This window comes from Nanorana parkeri, unplaced genomic scaffold (genome assembly GCF_000935625.1).
Source record: "Nanorana parkeri isolate BGI_ZX_2015 unplaced genomic scaffold, ASM93562v1 scaffold8, whole genome shotgun sequence".
NCBI lineage: Eukaryota > Metazoa > Chordata > Amphibia > Anura > Dicroglossidae > Nanorana > Nanorana parkeri.
Window position 1 is genome coordinate 2,299,322 of NW_017306276.1, and position 27,478 is coordinate 2,326,799.

Here is a 27,478-nt window from a genome sequence, read left to right on the forward strand (position 1 = left end):
TGATAGCAGACCCCTATCTGAGATAAGGGTCTGGTATAGATTTTGGAGGGAGCACACATGGGTGAGAAGGATAGAAGTTATGAAGTTAGTGTTTGGCCATTACAATGTTAATGTTCTCTGTGGGCAGCCATGGAAGAGTTGGTAGACTATAGCAGGCGGGTAACCTTTCCTGTTGGTGTCAGCAGACAACACAGGAGCGGGCTGGCTGGAAGGTAAATGAAGGGGAAGGTTGGGTTCCCTGTAGTTGAGCTGCGTGCAGAGCTCAGTGTCAGTGTCTCCACATGGAGGGACCCTCAGCTCTGCATTACACGGGGCAGTACTGAGAGGAGCCGCAGTGTCCTGTGTACTCCCCCCTCCTCATCCTCCTCCTCCCGGGACATTCTCCACACACCAGCCGTGTCCGGGGAAGGTGCCGGCATGATGCTGAGGGATTTACAATGACAAGTAAACGATCCGCCAAATTCCATCTCAGAAGATCTCTGAGCGAGCAGCTGAAGGACTCCACCAGCAAAGCCTGGGATCTGCTATGGAGGAACATCCGAGACAAGCGCCTGGCAGGTCAGTCACTCCGTGTTATCATCATCATACCACCTAGGTACCCCAGCCATGGTGCAAACGGGGCACTTGTCATGGCTGTGTATGGAGGGGATGGGGCAAGGTGACTGCAGCTGGATAGTGTGAGGTCACTGCAATCTATGCCATGTCCTTGCTGCCTGTCACTGGGGGGTAGAGGGGAAAATGCTGCAACTTCCAGACTGATCACTGCTAATATTATACTGCCATCAGTATGAATTCACTATTTTTACATCAGTACGTAGTATGATGTCACTGAGATCATATTGCCATCAGTACATAGTATGAATTCACTAAAATTATACTGCAATCATCAGCACATAGTATGAAATCACTGCAGTCTACTGCAATTATCAGTCACAGACTACACATACATGTCCTTATCCCAACAATACACATGATCAGTACATACTGTAGTATGAACTCACTGAGATCATGGTGCGATCATCAGTACATAGTATGAAATCACTGAGATCATGGTGCGATCATCAGTACATAGTATGAAATCTCTGAGATCATGCTGCGATCATCAGTACATAGTAGGAAATCACTGAGATCATGCTGCGATCAGTACATAGTAGGAAATCACTGAGATCATGCTGCGATCAGTACATAGTATGAAATCACTGAGATCATGGTGCAATCATCAGTACATGGTATGAAATCACTGAGATCATAATGCAATCATCAGTACATAGTATGAAATCACTGAGATCATGCTGCGATCATCAGTCACAGGCAATACCCTGAGAAAACATGTGATGTGCTGTTTTGTTTCTGTGGACACATGCATAGGATGAGCCTAGTTATGTCTCTCAGATCATTACATTCTAATCATCTGCATTGCTCTCCTCTCCTTATAACTCTTTTTTTGAACATTGTATATAATAGAAATTGGAAACTGGTTTATACATTGTAGCAGTAGATGTGTTCATGGTTGCAGTAGATGTGTCCATGGTTGCAGTAAATATGTCCTTGGTTGCAGTAGATGTGAACATGGTTGCAGTAGATGTGAACATGGTTGCAGTAGATGTGAACATGGTTGCAGTAGATGTGAACATGGTTGCAGTAGATGTGAACATGGTTGCAGTAGATGTGAACATGGTTGCAGTAGATGTGAACATGGTTGCAGTAGATGTGAACATGGTTGCAGTAGATGTGAACATGGTTGCAGTAGATGTGAACATGGTTGCAGTAGATGTGAACATGGTTGCAGTAGATGTGAACATGGTTGCAGTAGATGTGAACATGGTTGCAGTAGATGTGAACATGGTTGCAGTAGATGTGAACATGGTTGCAGTAGATGTGAACATGGTTGCAGTAGATGTGAACATGGTTGCAGTAGATGTGAACATGGTTGCAGTAGATGTGAACATGGTTGCAGTAGATGTGAACATGGTTGCAGTAGATGTGAACATGGTTGCAGTAGATGTGAACATGGTTGCAGTAGATGTGAACATGGTTGCAGTAGATGTGAACATGGTTGCAGTAGATGTGAACATGGTTGCAGTAGATGTGAACATGGTTGCAGTAGATGTGAACATGGTTGCAGTAGATGTGAACATGGTTGCAGTAGATGTGAACATGGTTGCAGTAGATGTGAACATGGTTGCAGTAGATGTGAACATGGTTGCAGTAGATGTGAACATGGTTGCAGTAGATGTGAACATGGTTGCAGTAGATGTGAACATGGTTGCAGTAGATGTGAACATGGTTGCAGTAGATGTGAACATGGTTGCAGTAGATGTGAACATGGTTGCAGTAGATGTGAACATGGTTGCAGTAGATGTGAACATGGTTGCAGTAGATGTGAACATGGTTGCAGTAGATGTGAACATGGTTGCAGTAGATGTGAACATGGTTGCAGTAGATGTGAACATGGTTGCAGTAGATGTGAACATGGTTGCAGTAGATGTGAACATGGTTGCAGTAGATGTGAACATGGTTGCAGTAGATGTGAACATGGTTGCAGTAGATGTGAACATGGTTGCAGTAGATGTGAACATGGTTGCAGTAGATGTGAACATGGTTGCAGTAGATGTGAACATGGTTGCAGTAGATGTGAACATGGTTGCAGTAGATGTGAACATGGTTGCAGTAGATGTGAACATGGTTGCAGTAGATGTGAACATGGTTGCAGTAGATGTGAACATGGTTGCAGTAGATGTGTTCATGGTTGTAGTAGATGTGTACATGGTTGCAGGAGATGTGTTCATGGTTGTAGTAGATGTGTACATGTTTGCAGTAGATGTGTACATGGTTGCAGTAGATGGGACCCTGGTGGTTTTGTTAGGGTCCATTCACATGTGTTTGTGTCTAAGGAGGTTATTCACGACGGAGCCGAAGGATCCAACTGTAGCTTTGGCTGATCTTGAGTTGAACCGAAGGGAATTGGAACAGGCAATTTACAATACCCCGCACAGCAGCCGAGCGGCTCAGCCGAGCCAAACCCATATGCTTCGGCTTGGCTGAGCTGTAGTGACACCCGAAGCGTGGAGAAAGGTCGGCCGAAGCCAACCGATCTCCCCGCAAATGACAGCTGGGAGGAGCCAGCCGTGATCTCCCTACTACGGAGGTACCGAGCAGAATAGCCGAGCCAAATGCCTATTATTCTCACAGGGGCCGAACGGCAGCGATCCAGATGTTGGATCAGCTGAATCGAACTCCTTCTGCACTTCATAGTTACATAGTTAGTCAGGTTAAAAAAAGACACAAGTCCATCAAGTCCAACCTATTGCTCCCGGGGGAGTCTATTCCACATTTTCACAGCTCTAACTGTGAAGAATCCTTTCCGCATGCAATCCTTTCCGCGTCGCCTCTTCTCCAGAGAGAACAAATTCAGGTCAGCTAATCGTTCCTCATAGCTGAGCTCCTTCATGCCTCTTATGAGTTTGGCCGCCCTTCGCTGCACTTTCTCCAGTTCCACAATATCCTTTTTGTGAACTGGTGCCCAAAACTGAACTGCTTATTCCAGATGAGGTCTTACTAATGCTTTGTACAGGGTAAGACCTCATCTGGAATATGCAGTGCATGTTCGGCTGACCGAAGGCAGACGATGTACGGCTGGTTTTAGCCAATGTATGGCTGAAATCAGCCGTACAAGGCTGAAATGAATAGCCGAACAGCGTTTGGCTCACTTCACTTTGGCAGCTAAGTGAATAGCCTCCTAAAATGTTTAATCTGCATGGATGCCATTCGAATCCGCCATATTAACGTGCTTGTACTATTTTAGAGGGCTGCGCTGTTTCGTCCCCGCAATAGTCTAAACAATGTACAATAAATTGCATTTTGTTTCTGTTTAGAGCGGCTTTGTGTGTATCCGTACAGCCAAATACGCGCGGGCAGCCGCTCCAGTGTGAATGGAGCCTTATGGTCTGCAGAATCCTGGGGAGAAGTTACACTGTAAACTCTTCTTTTGCAATGTATGAGATTCTCCCGCATTGTCCACTGTGTTATATTATCTCTGGATTGTTTATTTCTTTGTATTAACACTTTAAATCACATAAAGTAGTGCCAAGTCTTAGTTCTTGGTGTATATAGCATCCTTCAAGCTGAACTCTGGCTAAAATAAAAACGATACCTTTGCAGTGGGCTTCCCCTACGCCGCAAGGGTTAAAGTCACTGGCGGAACTACCAGGGTCGCAGCGGTCACAATTGCGAACGGGCCCTGGCGTACCACCTGTTGGGGGGGGGCCCAGCGAGGAAGAAGAGGGCCCCCCCGAGATAGTGCCGCTCCTTCCCCGCCACTCTGCCACCCGCAGCATGTAAGGGCGGCTGTGTGGGGCTGGAGAGGCTGTTGCTTGTCCTGCAGAATGTAGGCTGCAGTTCACACCAGACACAGTGCGTTCCAGGCTGATTCTGGCCGGAACGCACTGAATTGCATTGCAGCCGGCTCACTTTGTTGTGGGGCGGGAGGGGGTGTGGCGGTCCATTGAACTCAATGGCACCATAGCCTCGCCCTCCGGCCGCAATGCGATTGGCTGCACGGGAACGCAAGCACTATTTTTTCTGACCGGACGGGAACACAGGCATTGATGTGCCTTTCGTTCCCGTGCAGCTGATCGCATTGCGGCCGGAGTGAGCAGCTCTGGTGCCATTAAGTTCAATTGACTGTCACGCCCCCTCACGCCCCACAACAAACTGAGCCGGCTGCAATGCGATCCAGTGTGTTCCGTGTCTGACGTGAACAAGCACTAAATGAAAGTTCCATTTTCGTTAAATTCTATACACCAGAAGACATTTTCTAAACAACAACAAATACATTTCCATGTGTAGCCCAATCTTTTATTTCCTAAGCTGTAATATAAAAGTTACAATTGTTATTTTGTGTTACTATGGGAACAGTACAGTTTATTAATGAGATTTCCTACAGTTTTTATCCCCCTGCTCTTGTAATTGGTTCCATGCTTCCCAAAAGTCTGCACAGAGCTTGAGGCCATATTGTGGGCATGCTCAACGTTCCTATTTTAGATGCTTTCAGTGAGCAGCTCTGTGGCCATTTTATAAATACACTCTATACATATGGTTACAGTCTGTATTTGGTTGGAAAAAGCTCTACACACCAATGCACACTGGTCATGAAGCATGGTAGCCATCTTTTATCTGAAGTTTAAAGTGGAAAGTTTCTAAAAATATCATCGCAAGTCCAAGGGCATATTTATTGGTTATATTGTACCCTCGTCACATGTACCCTCTAATGCAGGGGTAATCAATCTCAGCACGCCAGCTGTGCCGAAACTAGAAATCCCATCATGCCTCCAGGAGTCGTGCCTGTGGCTGTCGGAGACCTGCAATGCCTCATGGGAGTTGTAATTCCACAACAGCCGGAGTGCTGAGGCTGCCTACCCCTGCTCTAATACATCACTAGTAATCCACTGTATCAGGTACCATGTAGCTTAAAGAAAGCTCTAGGTAAAAATTTGATGAACTCTTGCGGTGGGGCTACCCCCATATTGCAAGGCATAGGCGCTCGTTTTTGCCTAGGGTCAAATACACTATATTACCAAAAGTATTGGGTCCAGGTGTTACATGAAATTTTCTTGCTACTAAATATTCCGCGGTCACCTGTTAGTGGTATTATAACAAAGTGGAAGCAACTGGGAACAACAGCAACTCAGCCACGAAGTGGTAGGCCACGTAAAATGACAGAGCGGGGTCAGCGCATGCTGAAGCGCACAGTACGCAGAAGTCGCCAACTGTCTGCAGAGTCAATAGCTACAGACTTCCAAACGTCGTGTGGCCTTCAGATTGGCACAACAACAGTGCGTAGAGAACTTCATGGAATGGGTTTCCATGGCCGAGCAGCTGCATCCAAGCCTTACATCACCAAGTGCAATGCAAGGCGCCGGATGCAGTGGTGTAAAGCACACCGCCACTGGCCTCTAGAGACGTGTTCTCTGGCGTGATGAATCACGCTTCTCTGTCTGGGAATCCGATGAGCGTGTCTGGGTTTGGCGGTTGCCAGGAGAACGGTACTTGCCTGACTGCATTGTGCCAAGTGTAAAGTTTGGTGGAGGGGGGCATTAGGGTGTGGTTTTGTTTTCAGGGGTTGGGTTTGGTCCCTTAGTTCCAGTGAAGGGAACTCTTAAGGCATCAGCATACCAAGACATTTTGGACAATTTCATGCCCCCAACTTTGTGGGAACAGTTTGGGGATGGCCCCTTCCTGTTCCAACATGACTATGCACCAGTGCACAAAGCAAGGTCCATAAAGACATGGATGAGCGAGTTTGGGGTGGAGGAACGTGACTGGCCTGCACAGAGTCCTGACCTCAACCCGATAGAACACCTTTGGGATGAATTAGAGCAGAGACTGTGAGCCCGGCCTTCTCGTCCAACATCAGTACCTGACCTCACAAATGCGCTTCTGGAAAAATGTTTAAACATTCCCATAGACACACTCCTAAACCTTGTGGACGCCTTCCCAGGAGAGTTGAAGCTGTTATAGCGGCAAAGGGTGGGCCAACTCAATATTGAACCTCGCGGACTAAGACTGGGATGCCATTAAAGTTCATGTGCATGTAAAGGCAGGCGTCCCAATACTTTTGGTAATATAGTGTATAACAAAGTTATGTAGGCTGAGGTGCCGCCAGATCGCTTCCAGGGGCCAGTGTAGTGCGCCCTCCCCTGCCCAACACCCATGCCTTGCTTCCCGGGCCCCACTGCCACTCCTGCGGGCCTGGCACCAGCATCATGGGTGTTGGCAGGAAGCTGGGGAGAAGACCAGCAAACATGCTTTTGCTGATCTCCTCGGATTGCATCACTTCTGGCCCCTCAGATGTCATTTCTTGGTTGCAGAAGCTGGGCAAGAAGCTATTGGAGCACAATCTGCGCTCAAATGGCTTAGTTGTAGTGGACAACTGACACTAGGGGTCTATTAGACTCCTAGTGTCACATTAAAGAGATCCTGTCACCACTAGTATGTTATCACATAGGGGGCTTGTAAGCCACTTTATGTGTTCGCTATTAAGTTCATTTAAACAAAAACAAAAGTTGGAAAAAAAATATGATTGCATAAAATAAATTTAAAAATATATATATATATAACAGTGGGTGGGGTTCTAATGGCCAGTCTTCTATTGGCTAATTTAAATTAATTACATCCACGTGTCGCCTGCGGAAGCTAGCCGGCAGGAGAATGGGGCTGTGCAGGGGGTAGATTGGGGGTTGTGCCGAGGGAGGAGGGCTGGGGGATGCAAGTAGCTGGTCTTGCGTAGGGCGAAAAATAGTCTAGCACCGGCCCTGCACGGATGTATGCAATTTTGCATATGAATAGATACCCAACATGCTGGGCACATATCGTGCGACATAAAAATTTACAGCTGCTACCATTTTATTCTACAGGGTCTTGGCTTTCAGAAAATATATAATGTTTGGGGTTTTTTTAGGTCATTTTCAGTCCTAAAATGTGGATTATAACGTGCGCAAAGAATGTAAAACAGGCCTTGGCAGTGAAAGGGTTAAACATCTTGCAGAGCTTCTTATAGGTGACTCGCTACATCACTATGGCAGTTTCAGCTCCTGAACGTGGCATCCAACAATCTGGTGCTGTAGCTTCTTGGAAGGGAACTCTCAGGACGGTGCAGTGGCTTTCTACATGGAATCCCGGAGGTTTATTGATTGCTAGATACAGACAAATCAAATAAGATGGTTAGCCGGATCACCGCAGGTCTGCAGAATAGAATACAGCAAAGACTAATTCTATTGTGGAATGGCCAAGAGAGTGTCAGCCTCAACCCAACTGATGAGAAGAGAGATGTTCAGACGAGGACCTCCTAGAAACAGCAGTGAGCCAAAACCCTTTGTAGAGGAATGGTCTGAAATTCATTGAAATTCATTGTAACCGCTGCGGACACAGAAAAAGTTTGGTGGAGATTATTGCTGCTATAGGAAGTCTCACCAGTTACTATGTACTGGGACCAGTTACTATGTTCAGGATTTTATACAGCTTTCAGTATGTTGTGTAATGAAGACATCACTGAGTACATCTTTGTGTTATTGCTGTAAGCAGTTTATGTTGATGATTGTGATGAAGCTGAACATCAGGACATATTGTAGAAGCGATTTAAAGCAGATATCAGTGAAATGTAAAATGTCTCTTGCAGCTTACACTATGGGGTGAAATTCAGTCGCATCACAAGAGGCTGCAGCCCACACCGAAATGACTGGCAGTCACCCCCGCTGAAAAGTCGGCCACTCGGTCATGGGCCGAGAGCCAGACAGCTGCATGGAGAGTAGGGGACCCAGCAGCATACCTTATCCTGTCAGATGAACATCCCCTCCTCTCTTTTCCAGCATCCATCACCAAGATGGCCGTCGGCAGTGAAGTGCATGTGACATCGCGTGTATACGTAATGACATGCGCACCGGGTGACACCTGGCCTGGTGATGCCGCTGTTGTAAATATAATCAGTTCACAGAGACAGCCACCCTGCGAAACTTCACGAATGTTTGTTTTGTGCGAACTGAGGCAAGAATGAATTCTTAGCATCTGTTCTTTTCAGGTCGAATTTAATATTAGAAAATGCCACATTATGGCTACAAGATGGAAGCGAGGAACATAGGAAAGAAGTATTTATTTCCTATATGGGGTAAGAGCCCATTCACACCAGGGTGGTTGTGGATCAGGAGTTTATAATTGCGTTTCAGCACTAAGATGCAAATAAAAACGGCCAAAACCGCACTGATCAGCACAGCAAAAATAGTCCAGTTCGGACGGGGGGCGGTTCGGAACACGTGGACCGCGTGGTCGCATGAGCGGTCCCCATAGCAATGTATGGGATCGTTCATGTCAGCGGATCTGTACGGCCCCAGTGTGAATGGGGTCTCAAGGTTGTCCACATTTTGCCGAGGTGATCTGATATCAACAATCTAGTTTTTACATATTGTTTTATGGATATATATATATACAGTGAGTGGCCAGATTATTATGACCACCTGACGTTTGTAGGCAAATTAGCTATAATTTTGCGCTGAAGTTGCTAGAGGGCCATACCATTCTAAATAGGGAAGCAGGTTGTTTACCACAACAGTAGAAGTGATTTTTTTCTGAAGATATGGATAAACAACGCGATTTAACAGCCTTTGAACGTGGGCTGATTGTTGGCGCTCGGAGCCATGGAGCGCGTATCAGCAAAACAGCAGAATTCGTTAAATGTTCAAGAGGGGCTCATTGTTAAAGTGTTTAAAGACTGGACTGTCAGCTGAAAATCTGGGTCTGAACGTGCAAATTGTGTCCGTCAGCAACTAGTCAATGTTAGGGCAGAACGGAGAGTGGCAAGACTGGTACAAGACAACAGAAGGGCAACAGTGCAGTGTCAGATTCCTCGCATCACCTTTCAACATCTCGTGGAGTCACGGGGCAGCCCAACGAAGTCATCTCGTGGCCCAACGAAGTACTGATGGGGTGGTCATAATAATCTGGCCACTTAGTGTATATATGAGGTGGATTTGTTTGTTGTTTGAATTGCTGTTATTTGTGCTTTTTTTGTGATGTTTGTTAGAGGAAAATAATAATACAAAATATCTGATTTTAAAAAAAAGGTCGTCCATGTGCTCGCACCTCACATTTTATTAAAGAAGAGCTCTGGGTAACTTTTTTTTATTAACCCTTGCAGTGGGGCTACCCCTGCATTGCAAGGGCTAAGTAATCATTTTGGTTTAGGGCTGAAAATAACAAAGATATACTCATCCAATCCTCTGAGCTTGTCCTTAGACCAGTCTCTGGAGCATCTCTCCCCCTCTGCTGCAGCAGTCTAAGGTCTCGTAAATCATCACGTTCAATACACAGTGTATATGACATGAGAACGTTGAGGGACATACCATTGCTGCAGCGGAGGGTGAGACAGTCTTCAGGGAGACCTGAGACAGCCGGCTGGCTCGGAGGGTCCGGTGAGTGCAACTTGGCATTTTTCAGCCCTAGATTAAAATGAGCACTTAATCCTGGCAGTAAACCTGGGTTCCACTTTAATCTCAATATCTAAAGATAAGTATTTGCTAGGGATGCACTGATATTGTTTTTTTTCGGTTACGAGTACCAATATTTATATTTCGGTACTCACTGATGCCGAGTACCGATATTGGTACTTCCGGTAACATGAAGCCGCATTCCCAGGCAATCAGGAAGCCGGGCAGCGGGTCATTACCTGCCACCCGGCTTCTTGATTGCCCAGGAAGCCCGTTTCCCAGCCAATCAGCATAGATCTGGCTTCCTAGCCAATCAGGAAGCCGGGAGGCGAGTCATTACCCATGGCCTGGCTTCCTGATTGGCCAGGAAGCCGGCTCCATGTTCCCTTGCGGCACTGCCGGTCAGAAGAAATCTCCCTCTGACCAGAAGTTCCGGTATAAGTATTGGAGCATTTGGGCGAGTACGAGTTCCCGCCCAAATACTCGATAATGGCATAGAAACCGATACTAGTATCGGTATTGGTGCATCGCTAGTATTTGCCATAAAGTTGTCTAAAATCTGTATTGAGGTGGCATGGTGGGTTTGTATATTTCCTCTCATTGTAACTGATAGGGATGCACTGATACTAGTATTGGTATCAGTGCCGAGTATTTGGGTGAGTACCCGTACTTGCACAAATGCTCCGATGACTAGCCCGATACTTCCGGTATCAGGAAGCCGGGCAGTGCATCATTACACACTGCCTGGCTTCCTGATTGGCCGGGAAGTCGGCTCCATGCTCCCTCGTCACTTGTGAGAAGCTGGCCAATCAGGAAGCCGGGCGCCGTGTAATGACGTGGCACCCAGCATTCTGATTGGCCGGGAAGCCGGCTTCATGCTCCCTCGTCACCTCATGACGAGGGAGCATGGAGCCGGCTTCCTGGCAAAAAAGGAAGCTGGGCGCCGCGTCATTACACGGCACCCGGCTTCCTGATTGGCCAGAAAGCCGGCTCAATGCTTTCTCGTCACACAGTGACGAGAAGCATGGGGAAGGCTTCCCTGCTAATCGGGAAGCCGGGTGGCGAGTCTTTACACGTCGCCTGGCTTCCTTAATGAGAGTTCCAGTATCGGTATTCGGTATCGGCGAGTACCGGAAAAAAAATATTGGTACTCGCACTCGATACCAAAATACTGGTATTGGTGCATCCTTAGTAACTGAGATTCGTTTTGGACAGAATCTATTAAAGAAATGATCTGACATTATGTATATCACATTTAATGATGAGTTTTGCACTGACTACAGTACTTACCTCGAAGCCCCTTGGTTGCATGACATAGCTTTAGGGCTTGGCTAAAGGAAGCAAGGCAAATGCAGTATGCTTTCAGATTATTCTGATTTGCTTTGGCTTACCTCTGAGCTTCTTTGATTTGCTTTAGAGTTGCTCACAGAGTTGCCGAAAGATGATCCTGAGCTGCTTCAGTCTGAGCTGTTTCAAATTGCCGTGAGTTTGCATTCACATTGAATTGAATGTTGAAGAAAGCAGCTCAGAGGCAAGCAAAATCCCTTCTACGTAATGCCTTAATTTGACTTTGACTCGAGTTCCTCTTTTCTTAAAGAAGAACTCCACGATTCCAATTATTAACTCTTGCAGTGGGCTACTTCTGCCCTGCAGGGGTTAAGTGCTCCTTTGTGTCTAGGGACAAAAATAACAAAGTTAGACTCACCCGGGGGTAGCCCCACTGCAAGGGTTAATACAAAATTCCAGGAGTTCTTCTTTAAAGCCTTAAAGTTTAATGTACTTATATTTTTCCTTAACTTCCCCCCCCCCATCAACATGATAATGGAATATTGAAATAAAATCGTTTTTTTCCACCTTATCTGTGCATCCCTCAGATCATGGCTGGTGGAAGGGCTTGGCAAGTGCAAATGCATAGCTTCCTGAAAAACATTACAGCATCCTGCCTCAGTACTACTCCTATGAGCCAGCCCACTGCTTGTCTCAGGGCTGAGGAGTTATGCAAATATCAAAATGCTTTGATGTGTGGGTTTCAGTCTGGATTTATTTTGGGTGTTTGAATTTGCATGTAGAACACCCTTGGTAATGTCCGCATGTGATGCTGAGCATCAGTGATTAATAAGAACTGAAATCCAATAAATCCATGGGGTGGGCCAGGGATAGTAGGACTGTGGAGAAAAGTACAAGATGATGCTGGACATCCCCCAGCAGGACATCAGCTAGGGGTGAGCTCTATCTGACTTTCCGCAGCTTCTAATGCACACTTTGAGATGGTCACAGGGTGCAGTGATATCAGAGTCCTGGAGAGGAGCCGGTACAACTGTGCAACACTGAAGGCACGGCTGGAGTTCAGCTTTCAGGTGAGATGACAGCAGATGACTTACTTAGAGATATTTTGATATGATACAACAAATGAAATTCAAGGCAGACAGTTTTTGCACCCGCTGGTACTGGGAATAAATTACGCGGGGACTTTTGGCACTTGTGTTTAGCTGGAAGTAACAGAGCTGTTACCAGTTCAAGAGCGCAACAGCTTCTCTTGCGCATCACACGAATGCTGGTAATGTTCATCTCTATGAGGACGGTTTGCGTTTGTTCCAGCCTGTTGGACATTCCCGGAGGGATCGGCCTCTTCTAAACTCCCTGTCAAACAGCTCACTTACAGCTTGACTGAGCAGAGGACCTGGGCCCGGTGCCCATAAGTAGCAGCCGCTACGCTAAATGGAACTCTGTTTACATTACAATCAATTAAGTTTGGTTTCCAGGAATATGTGGCCACTTGTCTCAGACATTTTCCTATCGCTTGACTCCTATTATTTTTACCAGAACTGTAGAACTAAACATTGTAAACAAGAAGCATCGCTCATTAAGGGACATGATATATAAATATAAAATGAGAGCACTTAGTAGCTGACAGCGTGATGGCTGAATATTGATTAGTGACTTGACCTCTATTATCTGACTATACGAGACATGATAGCCAGACGAGACATCATACACTGTAAATGGTGCTCAGTACAAATACACAAAAAGAAGATGGGGGCAACCTTATTCTTGGTTGGATCTTATTAGCATCTTAAAGGGTGACCAAACCCAAGAACAAAAATGTAATATACATTGCCTGTCCAAAAAGTCACCACCTGGATTTAGCTACGCAAATAGGTCAAGGCCTTCCATTGGATAATAGGTAGGGATGCACCGATACCAATACTAGCCAATCAGCATCGACCCACCCGAACAGCCAATCATGTCATTACACGCCACCTGGCTTCCTGATTGGCCGGGAAGTCGGCTCCATGCCAGCGGAAGCACCGCTACCAGTATCGGTGAGTACCGAAAGCAAATTATCGGTACTTGCACTCGATACCAAAAAAACGGTATCAGTGCATCCCTACTAATAGGTCTAGGTTCAGCAACGTTATGTCCTCAAAAATGAGGTCAACTGCTGACCTGAATATAGTGAATGACCAGGTTTTTCCATAAATGGATTTTTTCTTTCCTGATGGCACATTGGGCATATACCAAGATGGCAATGCCAGGATTCATCGGGCTCAGATTGTGAAAGAGTGGTTCAGGGAGCATGAGACATCATTGTCACACATGGGATTGGCCACCACAGAGTGCAGTCCTTAACCCCATTGAGAATCTTTGTGATGTGCTGGAGAAGACATTACGCAGTGGTCAGACTCTCCCATCATCACTACAAGATCTTGGTGAAAAATTAATACAACTCTGGACGGAAATAAATGTTCTGCCACTGCATAAGCTTATCGAAACAGTGCCACGATGAATGTGTGCCGTAATCAAAGCTAAAGGCGATCCAACGAAATATTCCAGTGCGTGACTTTTTTTCTTTGGACATGCAGTGTATCTTGCACCATATCAGTCCTTAGAGTTGTTGCCTGCATTCGTTTTGCGGAACTCTAGGCAAAAAGCTAAATATACAGATTTAAAGAAGAACTCCTGGCATAAATATTCTTAACCCTTGCGGTGGTGCTACCCCTGCACTGCAAGGGTTAAGTGCTCGTTCTCATCTAGGAATGAAAAAGTTATACTCACCTGAACTGTGGAGCTCACTGGCTGCTAGATGGGTCCCTTCAACCTGTCTCCTCTTCAGCTCCAGCAATGGAATGGCCCTCCGCGTCCTCGTGTCATATACATGTATTGGACGTGATGACTCGCAGGACCTGGAGCACTGGAGTGGAGGGGGATTGAGGCTTTCATATAGATCCAAAGATCATCCGCACATAACCAGTGTCCATAAAATCCAATTTTATTGTATTGAATTTAATACAAAATCCAAGGTTTAGCATATACACCACCAATGGATCTCTCCTATACCAACACCTCTTACACGTTTTACCACCTGGGCTTAATCATAGAGAGGACCTCTATCTTTGGAAGGATCATTTAGGAAGTGAGAACACATTATGGCCTGCACTCAGTACATGTCCTAATTTGCAGTCAGAGATGGAACCGGAGCGGTGAGTCTTGGTGGTTATTCATATATGGGAGAGGTTTCACCTGTCAAAGTATATGTATTTTTATCCATCCAGTTCTGAGATTTACAAAGCCCTACCACACAGCACAGCCAGGCGGATGACACTGCTTTTTCTGTTACAGTTATGGACCACTGGACCCTGCTTCTACATGAACTGCTCCAGTTGTATATTTTGGTTCTTCCACTACTGACCCCTATGTTGTACAGCACTAAAGTATATCACTGTAATATAACTAACGGTTTTATTTAGGATTGCACCAAAATTTCAGCCGCTGAAACATTTAGTCCGAAAATGGTACTTTGGGCAAATTGCCCAAAGTACTATAACGGCCAAAAATGCCGCCGAAAATTCAGTGCATCCTGACTGATTCTCTCCTTCCCACCGGGCGCCAATCTGTGTCCCATCCGATGCCCACTGCTCTCCCCTACCTTAGTCGGGCTGCGGCCGCGTTGATCCAAGCGGAGACAGACCGGTGCCCAGCAGGGAGGAGATAAGGCTTCAGGAGGTAGAGCAGGGAGTAGACAGCTCAGGATGCTGAGTGGGACGGAGCAGAGACAACTGTCACTGAAGGCCGAGCTCTCCTCCCGCATTGCCCTGCTCGACTGCTGTGACAGGGGGAGAGTCAGGATGGAGAGCAGGGAGGAGAGAGCTGTCAGCTGTCAGCTGTCAGAAGGCTGAGCTCTCCTCCTGCACCAACCCGCTCAGCCTACTGTGAAAGTGAGTGGAGAGCAGCTTACAACCACTCAGTGATCAGTTTTTGTAAATAAATGAGGGCATAGTATGCTTACTGTGTCCCCAGTTATGAATGAACAGGAAGTGTTCTACATCACTTTCTGTTGTGGACCTATTAACTGATACTAGCTCAATTTATGAATGGACAGGAGCACTCAGTACAGAGGCTTCCTGTTCATTCATAACAGGGGTTGCAGAAAAAGAGATTAAGAACTCTGTGTCCTGTTTAGACCCCTGATATTTCCCCAGAGCCCTCGACAGTAAAGTAAATAAAATAATAAAATAAAAATGAAATAATTTTAAAAAAATGTAAAAGGTTGGGGAAACAAAACCTTTATTTTCAGTTTCGGCCTGACAAGTTTTTTATTTTCGGTTTCGATCTAAAAATTAAATTTTGGTGCATCACTAGTTTTAATACTGGCAGTGTTGAACTGAATAAAGTTTAAAGTGAACCTGTGGATAGGCTATGGCAATTTAAATACTCAAATTCTCTTAATAAGCAGTAAATGAGCTTTAAGACAAGGTCAGACTGCAGGCACTGTGGAGCAATATATCCCCAAATATTACACTGAAGTCTTTCAAGTACTTCTCTCATCAGCTCAAGGCCCCTGCTCTCCTGTCCCAGCAAATCCTTCTCTCATCAGCTCAAGGCCTCTGCTCTCCTGTCCCAGCAAATCCTTCTCTCATCAGCTCAAGGCCTCTGCTCTCCTGTCCCAGCAAATCCTTCTCTCATCAGCTCAAGGCCCCCCACTCCCCTGTCCCAGCAGGGATTCAGCAATCTTTAATCTGTAATCACAGAGCAGGGGATCTGAGAGGATGGCAGGTGAGCTGAGCTGCTAAGAAAATTAATTGAATTATTTTAGTACTTCTGCTGTAAGCTTTGAGGATGAATTGCCCCACAGTGCCAGCAGCTGCATAGGTTAGTGTTGGCGTGTTTTACGCTCATTTACGGTGCAACTCAATCAGCTTTCCAGCTTAGGCTTTAGAATCACAGATTATTTCCTAAACAATGCAGGTCTGTTTTCTGATTTATTATGAGCAACCCTGTATTGCAGCATGCTTGGCCCACACATTGTAATGCACAGGGTGCCATCCCCCGCCATGTATAAGCAAAGCACGATCAGTGAACATCCATTTGATGATCTTCTCTGCACCAGATGAAGCTAGAAATGATGAGCGTTTCGCACTTCCGGTTTCTAAGCTGTCATGCCCCGGTAGCACAGTCTGTGCTTGATTAACTACATTGGGGTCCATAGGCGATATTAGGGGTCTAAGACACTACTGGCAAATATAAGCTATATGTCTTAGAAAGAACTCACCTATGCATACTCACTCTCCAGTATGGCCCCAGAGGGCAAATTATTCCACCACTGTTTTCTGCCATCTTGCCTCTTGCACAGTACAACAAAAGGTGAAGCTGTTGGCCTTGCATGTCACTGCCTGCACGTCAAAGACACTTTTGCCCTCGATGTGACCGCTGCCCTGTCCTCTACATATGTCAGTAGCCAGTGGGAGGGTTTAAAGATAACTTTGCATATTAGTGAGGGCCCATTCACATGATATCATAGCACTAAACATATAGGATTCGATAGCGGCTGCGTAGTGCATACTATTGCACCGCGATCAGTACCACAGACTAAGTACACTGGTAGAAAACTAGTACACTGGTACATTGCATTGCCATTCATTCCCAATGGCACCCCAACAAACCAGTACTGCAACAATGTACTCTGCGTAGTTATACAGTGATTAAAAGTAGTGCATGCATTACTTTGTTCACTACATTCTCAATGGCACCCCAACAAACCTCCCAGTGGGTGCATGTTGCAGTACTGCAATAATGTACTTTGCGTTGCTGTACAGTGATTTAAGTGGTGCATGGATTACTCTTTTTACCACACCGCTCTATAACATAAGCATATTGTAGAACCACATTTTAAGCAATGCTGCCACACAAACCCTTTCCGGAGTTGCATTGGTGTATTGGGAATGAATAGCAATGCAATGCAGCAGTGCACCTAGGGTGCAGTACCATGCGCTGAGAGATAGCGTGCACCAAACGCACGCAACTTGTGCATTTAATGCAACAATTTGGTGTGAATGGCTGGTAAAAGTGCTTTTATTGTGCAAAGGCTGCAAGTTTTGAGAAAGAAGCAATGCATTTGAAAACTTCTAATGTAAAAGATTATGTAGGTACCACTATGTTTATATTATAACATATATTAAATGGCAAAAATAATACTACTGATTTTCTCCATGCTGTGCACAATATATTCTATAGAGTTATGACATTTTCACAGTGGTGCAAGTTCACTTTTTGGTTGTTGAAAGCTAATTCATATCATTATGGAATACAACACAAGTTTTTACAATTTAGTATAGCTGTTAAATACTGCAGAAAAAAGTTAAATATTAAAATGATTTTTATGACATTTACACCTTTCCAATGGTTTCTCATGTCTGTCTGCATGACTGTTGTAGATTTACAGTCTATTAATCACATAGATCTGTGGGAGAGTGTATGGAATGTGACTAGTGGCAGAATGGTATGAAATCGATCACAGATTCATGCAGTAAAAATCTTATTGAGGTCAGCCAAATATATGTAATGCTAAGATGTGGTTGGTCAACATAGTAGGTCAGCTCTCATTTTTCATTGAGATTGTTATAATGTATTTAGCAATTTCCTTAAAAGATCAGAAGGTGGCAGTGTTGTAAGTGGATTGTTAGCTGTCAGTGTGCTCTGCAGTCAAGCTTCCTTTGTTCCTAATTCTGCTCTCAATACCTCCGGGAGATATTATCCCTTTCCTGTTCTAGACCTGTCTGTTTGTCAGCTTAAAGCTGGACTCCAGGTATAGATATTTCTGTTCAGCTTTGCCTAATGGAAATATATGTATTTTATACCTGGTAAGGCCACGGGGATCCTGTAAAACAGTAGTAGTAGCTGGAGCTGGTACTGCCCCTGTGCTGAGTGGTTTCCCCAATGCCACTGCCCTCATCCAATCATAGAACGTATAGTAGTCATTGATGATAATACTAGGTGTTCAGTGAGTGGCCGATGTGCCAAGCAAGGGACCCACTCTGTTTTCACAGCAGAGGGGAAGACGATCAGCACAGCGGTTATTCCTGAACCCAGAAGATGGCTGCAATGGACTGTAGTGGCAGCAGCTACTAGAGTGTTTTAAATGATCCCTATGGCCCTACCAGGTATTAAATTTGTATACTTACATTGGGCCAAGCGGTAAGTATACATAAAATGTATACCTGGAATTCAGCTTTTACCTTTTCCCTGCTAAAGACGCATGCCATATGTCACTGGCAGCGGGCCTTTAAAACAGAATCCCGGGCAACTATGGCTGCTGGGACTCTGTTTAGCTGGGTAAAGCTAATGGACGACTTTACACTGGAAGTGATTCTGGCGGCTGAGCTGTCACCAGATTGCTTCCAGGGGCCGTGGAAGACTGCACCCCCCTCTACCCAACACCCCTGGCTTGCTTCCTGGGCTCCGCTGCCCCACCTGCGGGCCCAGGATCGGCATCACGGGTGTCAGGGAGAGAGACTGGCGAACATCTATTTTCTAATAACCTCCCCACCGATTGGAGCTGGAAGCGACTCTGATTGCACTTCCAGTTCCACAACTGTAATTTCCCGGCTAGAAAAGATGGGGAAGAAGCTATTCAAGCGCGATCTGCGCTTGAATAGCTTCTTTGCAGTGGAAAGGTGGCACTAGGGGTCTAATAGACCCCTAATGTCACCATAAACAGAACCTATTACCTCCAATGTGCTATTACATAGGGGGCTTGTAAGTAAAAAAACAAAAACAAAAAATAAAGGTATCAATACAAAAATAAATGTTAAAGTCCCCCTCCCCTGTGAACATGTGCATACTAACGTGAGCTCGCTTTTTCATGAAAAAATTGTTGCCTACGGACAATTGGAATACTGTATTTTGTAGCCCTTTCATGGGTGCACACAGTTTTTAACCTGGGCATGTTGGGTATCTACTTACTCTGCAGAATTTCATCTTTTATTGACAAACAACAGAACAAACACTGGATCTTGTTAGGCAATGAAATGTTATTAGCCTAAAGCTGGGTAAACATGGTTATTTAAAATAAATATGTGACAGATTCCTCCATCCATACTAAGAGCTTAGATGATCAAATCTCCTGCTGTGTACATTGCATTTGCCACCATCACAATACTCAAACAGTGCTTGCAGCTGATTGGCTACAGGCACTGTTCAGCAAATGATTTTTTAACATGTGCCTTCGACAAAAGTCGAAAACAAGAGGTCCAATGATTAACTTCTGTCAAGGATATAGGGCCACCGACGGATCAAATCGCAGCCATTTCTTCCTGAAGTGGCTGAAATACGCTCGGTATAAGCTGGGTATACACATCTCTAAATAGAACAGATTCCCCATAAGCATTGATGGACGAATCCCCCACTGTCTGCATTGTATTCTGACAGAGGCCGACAGCCCCCAAACAGCTAGCAGCTGATTGGCCGAGAATTTTCCAACCTTCCTACCCTTCCACCCAGCTGATGCTGGGTGGAAGGGTACCAACAGTGGTACACACGGAGCGAAATTTGTCCCGTGTATACCCAGCTTAAGTCAAAACTTCTTTTTTGGATAAAGTAAGACATGATTAAAACCCCTGTCACCTTTTTTTGTTGCCCATTGGGGAGATTTCTCTTCACTTCCTGTCCCTGGACAATCTCTCCAATGTGCGGGAAAATTGTTTCTGCAACAAGCGTCTTCAGTGGAAGATTTCCCCTCTATTCCTCTTCCACTGACAGATCAAATTTTTGGATTTTCCCTCGCTTTAGTCCCCTGACAATGGTCACCGGGACAAATAGGGCAAATCTTCCCAGCAGGAACATGGATAGTAATACAACCTTGACAGGGGTCCTAACCCTTCCCTACTCTATCCAAAACTAAAAACAAAGCTTTGGCTTTAGCTACACTGTATAATGTATATAAATAAGATGCATGCACATGAAATCATCTATGATATTGTTATTCTTTTTAGGCAAACAAGAAGTTTCACTTTAAGGAGCCTATAAATGCTGAGCTCCTTCCCCATCATCCATTATTCAGAGCATGTTAGGCAACCTCCACCCACATGGTAACCTTTGAAACAACAACAGAGAGCAATAACAAGTCGGTTAAACATTTCTTACGTCATGATGAGCATCTTGTTTATGTTGTTTGGATCACAATAGCAAACGTGTCTAAAGCTGGCCATACACTGCTCAAATGTTGGCTTCGATATTTCCGCTGACTTGGTTGAAATTTGAGCAGTGTGTGGCCACCTCAGGAACCCCCCAGTTTGCCAAAAATCCATTTTTCAATTGACTTTTGTTGAAGAAGCCAGTCCAAAAATTCTCAGATGAAACAGTAAGTGCAGTCACTGTTCAGGTGTTCGGACAGCAGAACACACACTGCTGTCAGAATACAATAGCTCAGCAGGGGGGGGGGGGTTTGTTTAATCCTGCAGGCTGAACGAGAAAAAGTTCTTGATTCCTCCATCCTTGCTGTTTAGTATGGATGGGGGGGATTCAAGCATTTTCACTTGTTCAGGCTGCAGGGTTAAACGGGAAGAAATGACTAGTGTATGGCCAGCTTAAAATGACATTAAAATATTTTTTCCCCTCCCCCCAATGTTAATGTAAGGACTTACCTTAAATCATGCCTCTAAAGCCAATCATCTTCTTCCTTACTGTTGTTTTTAGCTGTCCCTCCAGTGCTGGTGCGGGTCTCCGATCCAGCGCTGATTCCTCTGTCCTCCTCTTCTCTGATGTCCCACGGTGTCTGTCCGGGTGCACGCTGCTCCATAGACGTACCTTGTGTCTCTCCTCGTCTCCCGGCCGAACCTCTTGAACTGCGCATGTGCCCGCCCCAAGATCCTTTGCGGCCGCTCGAGACTCTTCAGATGTTCGGACGGGAGCGCGCGGCGGAGACGCAGGTAATTTTAAACCTGTTTCAAAAGGTTTTTTTTTTTTACATTTTTGCATATATCTAATGATTGCTAGCTCAAAAAAATGTGAGGGTTTAAGAACCCTTTAAAGGGACAATTTATGAGAGCTGGAGATAGGAAAATGAGCACAAGTTTGGATTGGTTACCTATAGCGGTCAATTAGAATTCTTATTTCATTTTCCACAAGATAAAAGACTAAACTCGATTGGTTGCTGTTAGCGACAACTCCATCTTTGTTCATATTTTCCTTTATCTGGGTATCATGAATCATCTGAGCCTTTAGAAGACACTCCTGACACTAGCTTTACTTAAAGGCAACAACCTGCAAAGAAAATTCAGTCTAGCTGATTGACAGCTCCCCTGGCTAAAATCAGAATTACATAGTTGACACTTAAAGCGAACTTTTACACTCAAAAGTTTAATTCTACCAATGCATCCCTCTATGTATGATGATTAATAACATGGACATATCAGGTGTAAAATGCTGTGATTATGAAATACTTACACTTGCAGAGCATTCACTTCCTGCTTTGAAAGGGCAAAATGACTTCAGTTTGGCAAAACAATGCACACTGGGTTTTCCTTGTCATCAGCAGAGCATTGAGGGAAATCGCAGGGAAAGGCATTTTCCTCCACGGAGATGATGTGCATGGTCACATGTCTAGTCATATGTGCCAGAAATCCAGGAAGTAAAATGAGAGCTAGTAATCTGCCCTTAGTAAACATGACCACTGCCAGAAGACTGAGTAAGAGTAAAAAGGAATGCAAAGAATACAAAGCCGGCAATTATCTAGAAGTATGTATTTGTAGATTGTCATTACTAAACATTTCTAAAGGTGTGTTTGTTGTTATTTTAAAAATATAGGTAAAGGTCCACTTTTAATGCAATTGCACGTAATGCATGCGTTAACTGTGCTTAGCTCACACTATCACACAGCGCACCTAGTGTGTCGTACAATGCACCACGTGCATTGCATTGCCATTCATTAGAATGGTACCCCAAATCCCCTCCCGACATCTGTGTGTTGCAGTGCAGTACAACATATGGTACCGCAAATACCTTGCAGTACGGGAAAAAAAGTAGTGGCTGCACTACCTATTTTTCACTGCAATGCACAGCTGGAGCTACACCTGACAATCACCACACAATGGCAAAACAGTAAGGCCTCATTTATTTCATTGCGTTGTTGGACCGAGTGTGTTCATGTTTGCATTACCGCAGCACACAGCTCCGCACGTTTCTTGTGTAGGTGCAATACAGTGCCATTCATGATGTGTGTTGTGTTGTGGTGCGCTGCCAAATCCGGTTTGATTTCTGGGCTTTTGGGATGGGTTACCAGCTCATTCATTTTGAATGGACTGCCTAAAGGAGTGCATGTTAACTTGCGGTGTACACACCCATACGGTGCTGCAACACACCCCAGTGGTTAGGTGTGAACCTAGCCTAAAACAAGCATAGCAATAAATTATTCAATGAAAGTATAAACATCCGTAGAATATAATGAGGAAACAATAATTATGGCACATTCCCTTAGCTATTCTGTAACAGAAATAACTAACAGGGCTATTACAAGGGAAACATGAGGCCTTGTAGATTGCGTGATTTTTGCCCTGTTTCACAGGGAAGGGAATAATCTGCTTTTTTTTATAGGAGCTTATGTTGCATTCCAGTCATGATTAGTCAAGATGGATCAACATGAGCTGAAATACAGTACAAGAGTAAAATAAAACCCATGGTAATAGGTAAATGGCTGCAATAAAGGGTCCCTCATTGGTAATATGTAGAGGGTGAAGGAGTCAGTTTAGAGCCATCCAATAGAAATGAGTGAACACATCTAAACAAACTCGGATTCATCCTGAACTGCTTATCAAAGGATATCCGTGGATGAAATTGCAATTCAAATTGTCAGTTTGTATCTCAGGTCCTAAACCTTCTCCCTCAGCTTCATTGTCCCCCTGGTGCTCTTTCCTACAATTGTGATATTCAGCAAATAGCAAAAAATCAGCTGTTTAGAGACACAAGCTCCCATCAAGGGGCTGGGAAAGAAATTGATCTGTCAGGTTAGGAGGCCTTGTTCAGTCACTTTTGTTTCCCCTAAAATAAGCTGATATGAGGACTACTGCAGGATGTGTTCAACTCCTCACCAACTCTCTTGCAAAGGCCTAAACAGGAACTATTGTCCCCACAACCATTCCTGTTTATGGACTAAGCTGTAAAAGGTTGTTCAGGTCACTCCATCATGTCTGAACATCTTGTGGTGCCACCTTACGGTCAAACATTTGTGGACACCTAACCAATACCCCTGTATTTGCTTGTTGGACATCCCATTCCAAAACCATGACCATTAATATGGAGTTGGACCCTCTTCCCTCCCCATGGCTTTTAGCATCCTTCATTCTTCTAGGAAGTCTTTCCGCAATGTTTTGAGGTGTACCTGTGGGTTTTTTTTCCCATTTAACCAGAATAGCATTTGTGAAGTCAGGCACTGGATGAGAAGACCTGGCTTGTAATCTGCTTTTCAGTTCATCCCAAAGGTGTTCAGTGGGGCTGAGGTCAGGACTCTGTGCAGGTCACTCAAGTTCCTCCACACCAAGTAATATTTTTATGGACCTGGCTTCGAGTACAGGGGGGTATAGGCACACAATGTTGGATGCACAGAAATGTCTAAAAATGTCTTTTATGTTGCAGCATTACCAGTACCCATCACTTGAAACATCTGAAGTCAAACATTTCCGGTTATCCACATACTTTTGGCCAAACAGTGGGTGTGATAGTTAGGTGTTATATAAACATTTGGCCATATAGCTAAAGTCAAAAATATGTATGTTTTGGATAGAGTAGGGGATGGTTAAAATCACAATCAGGTTTTTACTGCAGTCTGTACCCCATTAGGGACATTTTGCTTCACCTCCTGTCCTACAGACAAACGTAAAGTAAAAGGAAATCTCTGCACAATAAAGGGAATTCCAATAATTGAAGTTTGTAAATGGAACAAGGGTCCCTATTGAGGGATTTCACCTCTTTTCCTGTTAACCTCAAAATATTGGATTTTCAGCAGAGCAAACTACATGGAGAGAAAGGGAAAACAGGATGTGGAGGAGCAGGCTGGCCAGGGGGGCAAAGAATGATGCTAGAAGGACTGTAAAATAGGGGAAACCTCTGCCTTATTGATTGAGCTTGGTCATATGTCAGGTGTGATGTGATTAGATGAGAACAAGGCTGCATTAGGATGTTTTCTGTTCTAGACAGGGAGAAAATGTTCCAATAACAAGCTGATAGGTGCCACTAAAGATTCTATAAGGACTTGTAAGCAGACATCTCAAATCTCCCGGATGTTCCGGGAGTCTCCCGCTAATAGATAGCGGCTCCCGGACACCCAGGAGAGAAACATTTTCTTCAGGTTTACTTTGCTCTATCTAGCAGAGTAAACCTTTCTCTGCTGTTTTTTTCCCCCCTTGACATCGGGGCCGCCGTCAGTCAGAACAAAAAAAACGGCATAAGAATGAATAGATGGGTTGCTATTGGCTGTTACAAATTGTAATAGCCTATAGCAGACTAGCTATTGCACCCACCCACTGCTGCTGTCAATTAGTAGAGGTGGACCTGAAGTTCTCCATCAGGCCCTCCTTTACTGACTGACAGCAGCAGAGGGTAGGTGCAATAGCCAGCTTGCTATTGGCTGTTGCAAATTGAAATAGCCAATAGCAACCTAGCTATTCATTCCTACGCTGTTTTTGTTTGTTTTGGCGGGTTTTTTTTGTACTCTGAGGGCAGCAGCTGTCAGAATATTAAAAAAACAGCAGATAGCAAGGGAAGCATTCACAACAGATCATGTGTATGGATGTGCAGAAACAGCATGCTTTCAGGTGCATTCAGCATGTGAATAAGTAACGCAGAGTACTGAGTGCGTTGTGGGGGTGCACACCTAGTATGTGGTATTGTACGATTAATGCAACATTATTGTATTAATGGGCCTCTAAGGACTCCGGGCAAATAAAATCTAAGCCCTTGCAGTGGGGCTACCCCTCACACTGCAAGGGTTAAGTGCTCGTTTTTGCCTAGGGAGCTACATAACAGTTATACTCACCCGAACCGCAATCCCTGCTGACTCCTAGACCGGTCCCTTCAGCTTGTCTCCTTCTCCGCTCCAGCAATAGAATGTCCCTCTGCGTTCTCACGTCCTATACACTGTACCTTAGACCACTGGAGCAGAGGGGGAGCAAGGCTGAAGGGGCCAGTCTAGGAGTCAGCCGAGAGCTTGGTTCAGGCGAGTATAACTGATATTTTAGCTCCGGTTAGAAAACAGCGAGGTTTTTGTCCATCAACACTCGTAAGCTTTGATGGAAGAATTGGTTTCTATTTCTTTCACTTAGCCTGCTGGTTGAACGGGAAAAAAAAGAATAGACCCAAATGTACCCGGCTTAACTGCCTGTACTCCTAACACTATCCCTTTTACTATCCCTGCCTGTAATCCTAACGCCAGTAACGTGCCATGCCTTCTATGCTGGGTGAGGCATCCCCCAGCCCACCGAAGCCCCGCCCCATCCCGCTGAAGCCACTCCCACCGAAGCCTCGCCTCCAGCTCGGTAACCAAGATGTGTGGGGAGGAGGAAGGGAGGATACAGGAAGGAGCCTCCCTGTCCCTCACTTGCTCGTCACTGGTGAGGCATCGAGATCGATGGCCTCACTGTTTTTTTTTGATTGGACAAATGGCGCTTTGCCTTTGGTCCAAGCCATCCACGGAGCTCACGCCTCTAACACAGAGTAGAGGCTGTGACCGCTCTTGCCTCACCAAGTTAGGTTACACAAGCAGTGGGGAAGCCGCTGCTGTGTAACCTAACTACCTGTCAATGTTACTACCTGTAATTAACAAGCAGCGCTCCGTCCATGGCACACAGCGGGGAGGCTTTCCCTGCTGTGTAACCTGTTAGATGCCGATCCAAATGGAGAAAAAGCTGTCAGCTTTAGAGTTGAAGCTAACACCTTTTTTCTTCATAATACTAGGTGAGGCTCTGCCTCCTCTGACTCCACGTCCCTGCCTAACGCTATCCCTCCTATTGACCCTTTTTACATTCCTACCTCTGCCCTGCTTACTTACCCTCTATGTAATGCCAACCCTAATATAAACCCTCCCTATTGCAAATGTAACCCCTTGTTTACCCCTCTCCTGTGCTGAGATCCTATACACTGGAGCATACCAGGGCAGGAATCATAGATGGGCATCAGAATCTATTCACCAACAAAAAAAGCCACTAAAAATGACCATGCAGCAAAGTGACCAACTGAAAGTTCACAATGCAGCAATCCTCTACCCCACACAGCCATCCACTAACATGGTGACATGATCCCACATTGACCTGTCAGACAATATTACCATGTGTGAGGAATTGTATCGGCCCCAAGGAATGGTGCCGACTCTGGCAGTGGTCCGGGATGATGGTGAAATGCTGGCAGTTGCTGTATAGTTTGTGAAGTGTCTTTGGTCTGTTTGCAGGCAGCAGTCACATATTCTCTGCTGTAAAACTCTGACTGCGCTGCCCTTTGCAGTTGTTTCTGGCACACATACAGCTGGAAAGGAAGGCAGAGCGGAGAGAACTTCCAGACCTTCCTTTTTTCCATATTAAATCAAGAGCAACTTTTCATTGTTTTAACATTTGCATCTACTATTGTATTTTAACACTTAGATGCTCCTTTAAAAAAACAGATGTTTGGCTTAGAATGGTCGTCTATACAGTATCTCCCTGTGTAAATCAGCATCTATATAATGCAAACACACAAACATGCACGTGGGAATTTTCATTGCAAAGCCAGAGTCTCAGTGGATGTAGGAGGCCTCAGCATGTGTGGGTGCTACAGCTGCAGGTTGACAGTGATCCTGCATGCTGTAGCACTGTGCTACCATAGTCACCTGAGTATCTGTGAGCCATGATCCAGGTCTGCCTACTAGATAGTTCATTGCAATAATTATCTAATGCTGGCTGATAACAGCATAGGTTAGATCACCATTATGAGTGATCTATTGGGGGGGGTTCGGGCTGGCTGAAATGCCCCCTAACTTTTTTTCTACACCAATCCCCCCAAAAGTCTAAAAACAAATAACCCCCAAAAAGTCAGTGAAAGGACAATTTTAAAAATACCACCTTTGGCCATGGGATTTGGTAAAAAATAAGACAGATTCATTTTTCATGTGGGCTCTGCAATGTAACAATGAAATGGCAAATAAAAGCTATCCCAAGTTAAAAGTCAAACTTCCCTCTTTCTTTTCAAACACATATATATATATA

General features: G+C 45.0%; 1 protein-coding gene across 1 annotated transcript in view; it reads left to right on the plus strand.

Annotated features, from left to right (window-relative positions):
• Positions 1 to 334: 334 nt before the first annotated feature.
• Positions 335 to 27,478, plus strand: part of STARD13 (StAR related lipid transfer domain containing 13) — a 164,031-nt gene continuing 136,887 nt past the window's right edge. Inside the window, exon 1 of the mRNA XM_018554336.1 lies at positions 335 to 558. Within this exon, the coding sequence (XP_018409838.1) occupies positions 438 to 558 (121 nt within the window). The 5' untranslated portion in view covers positions 335 to 437. The remainder of the gene's footprint in view (positions 559 to 27,478) is intronic.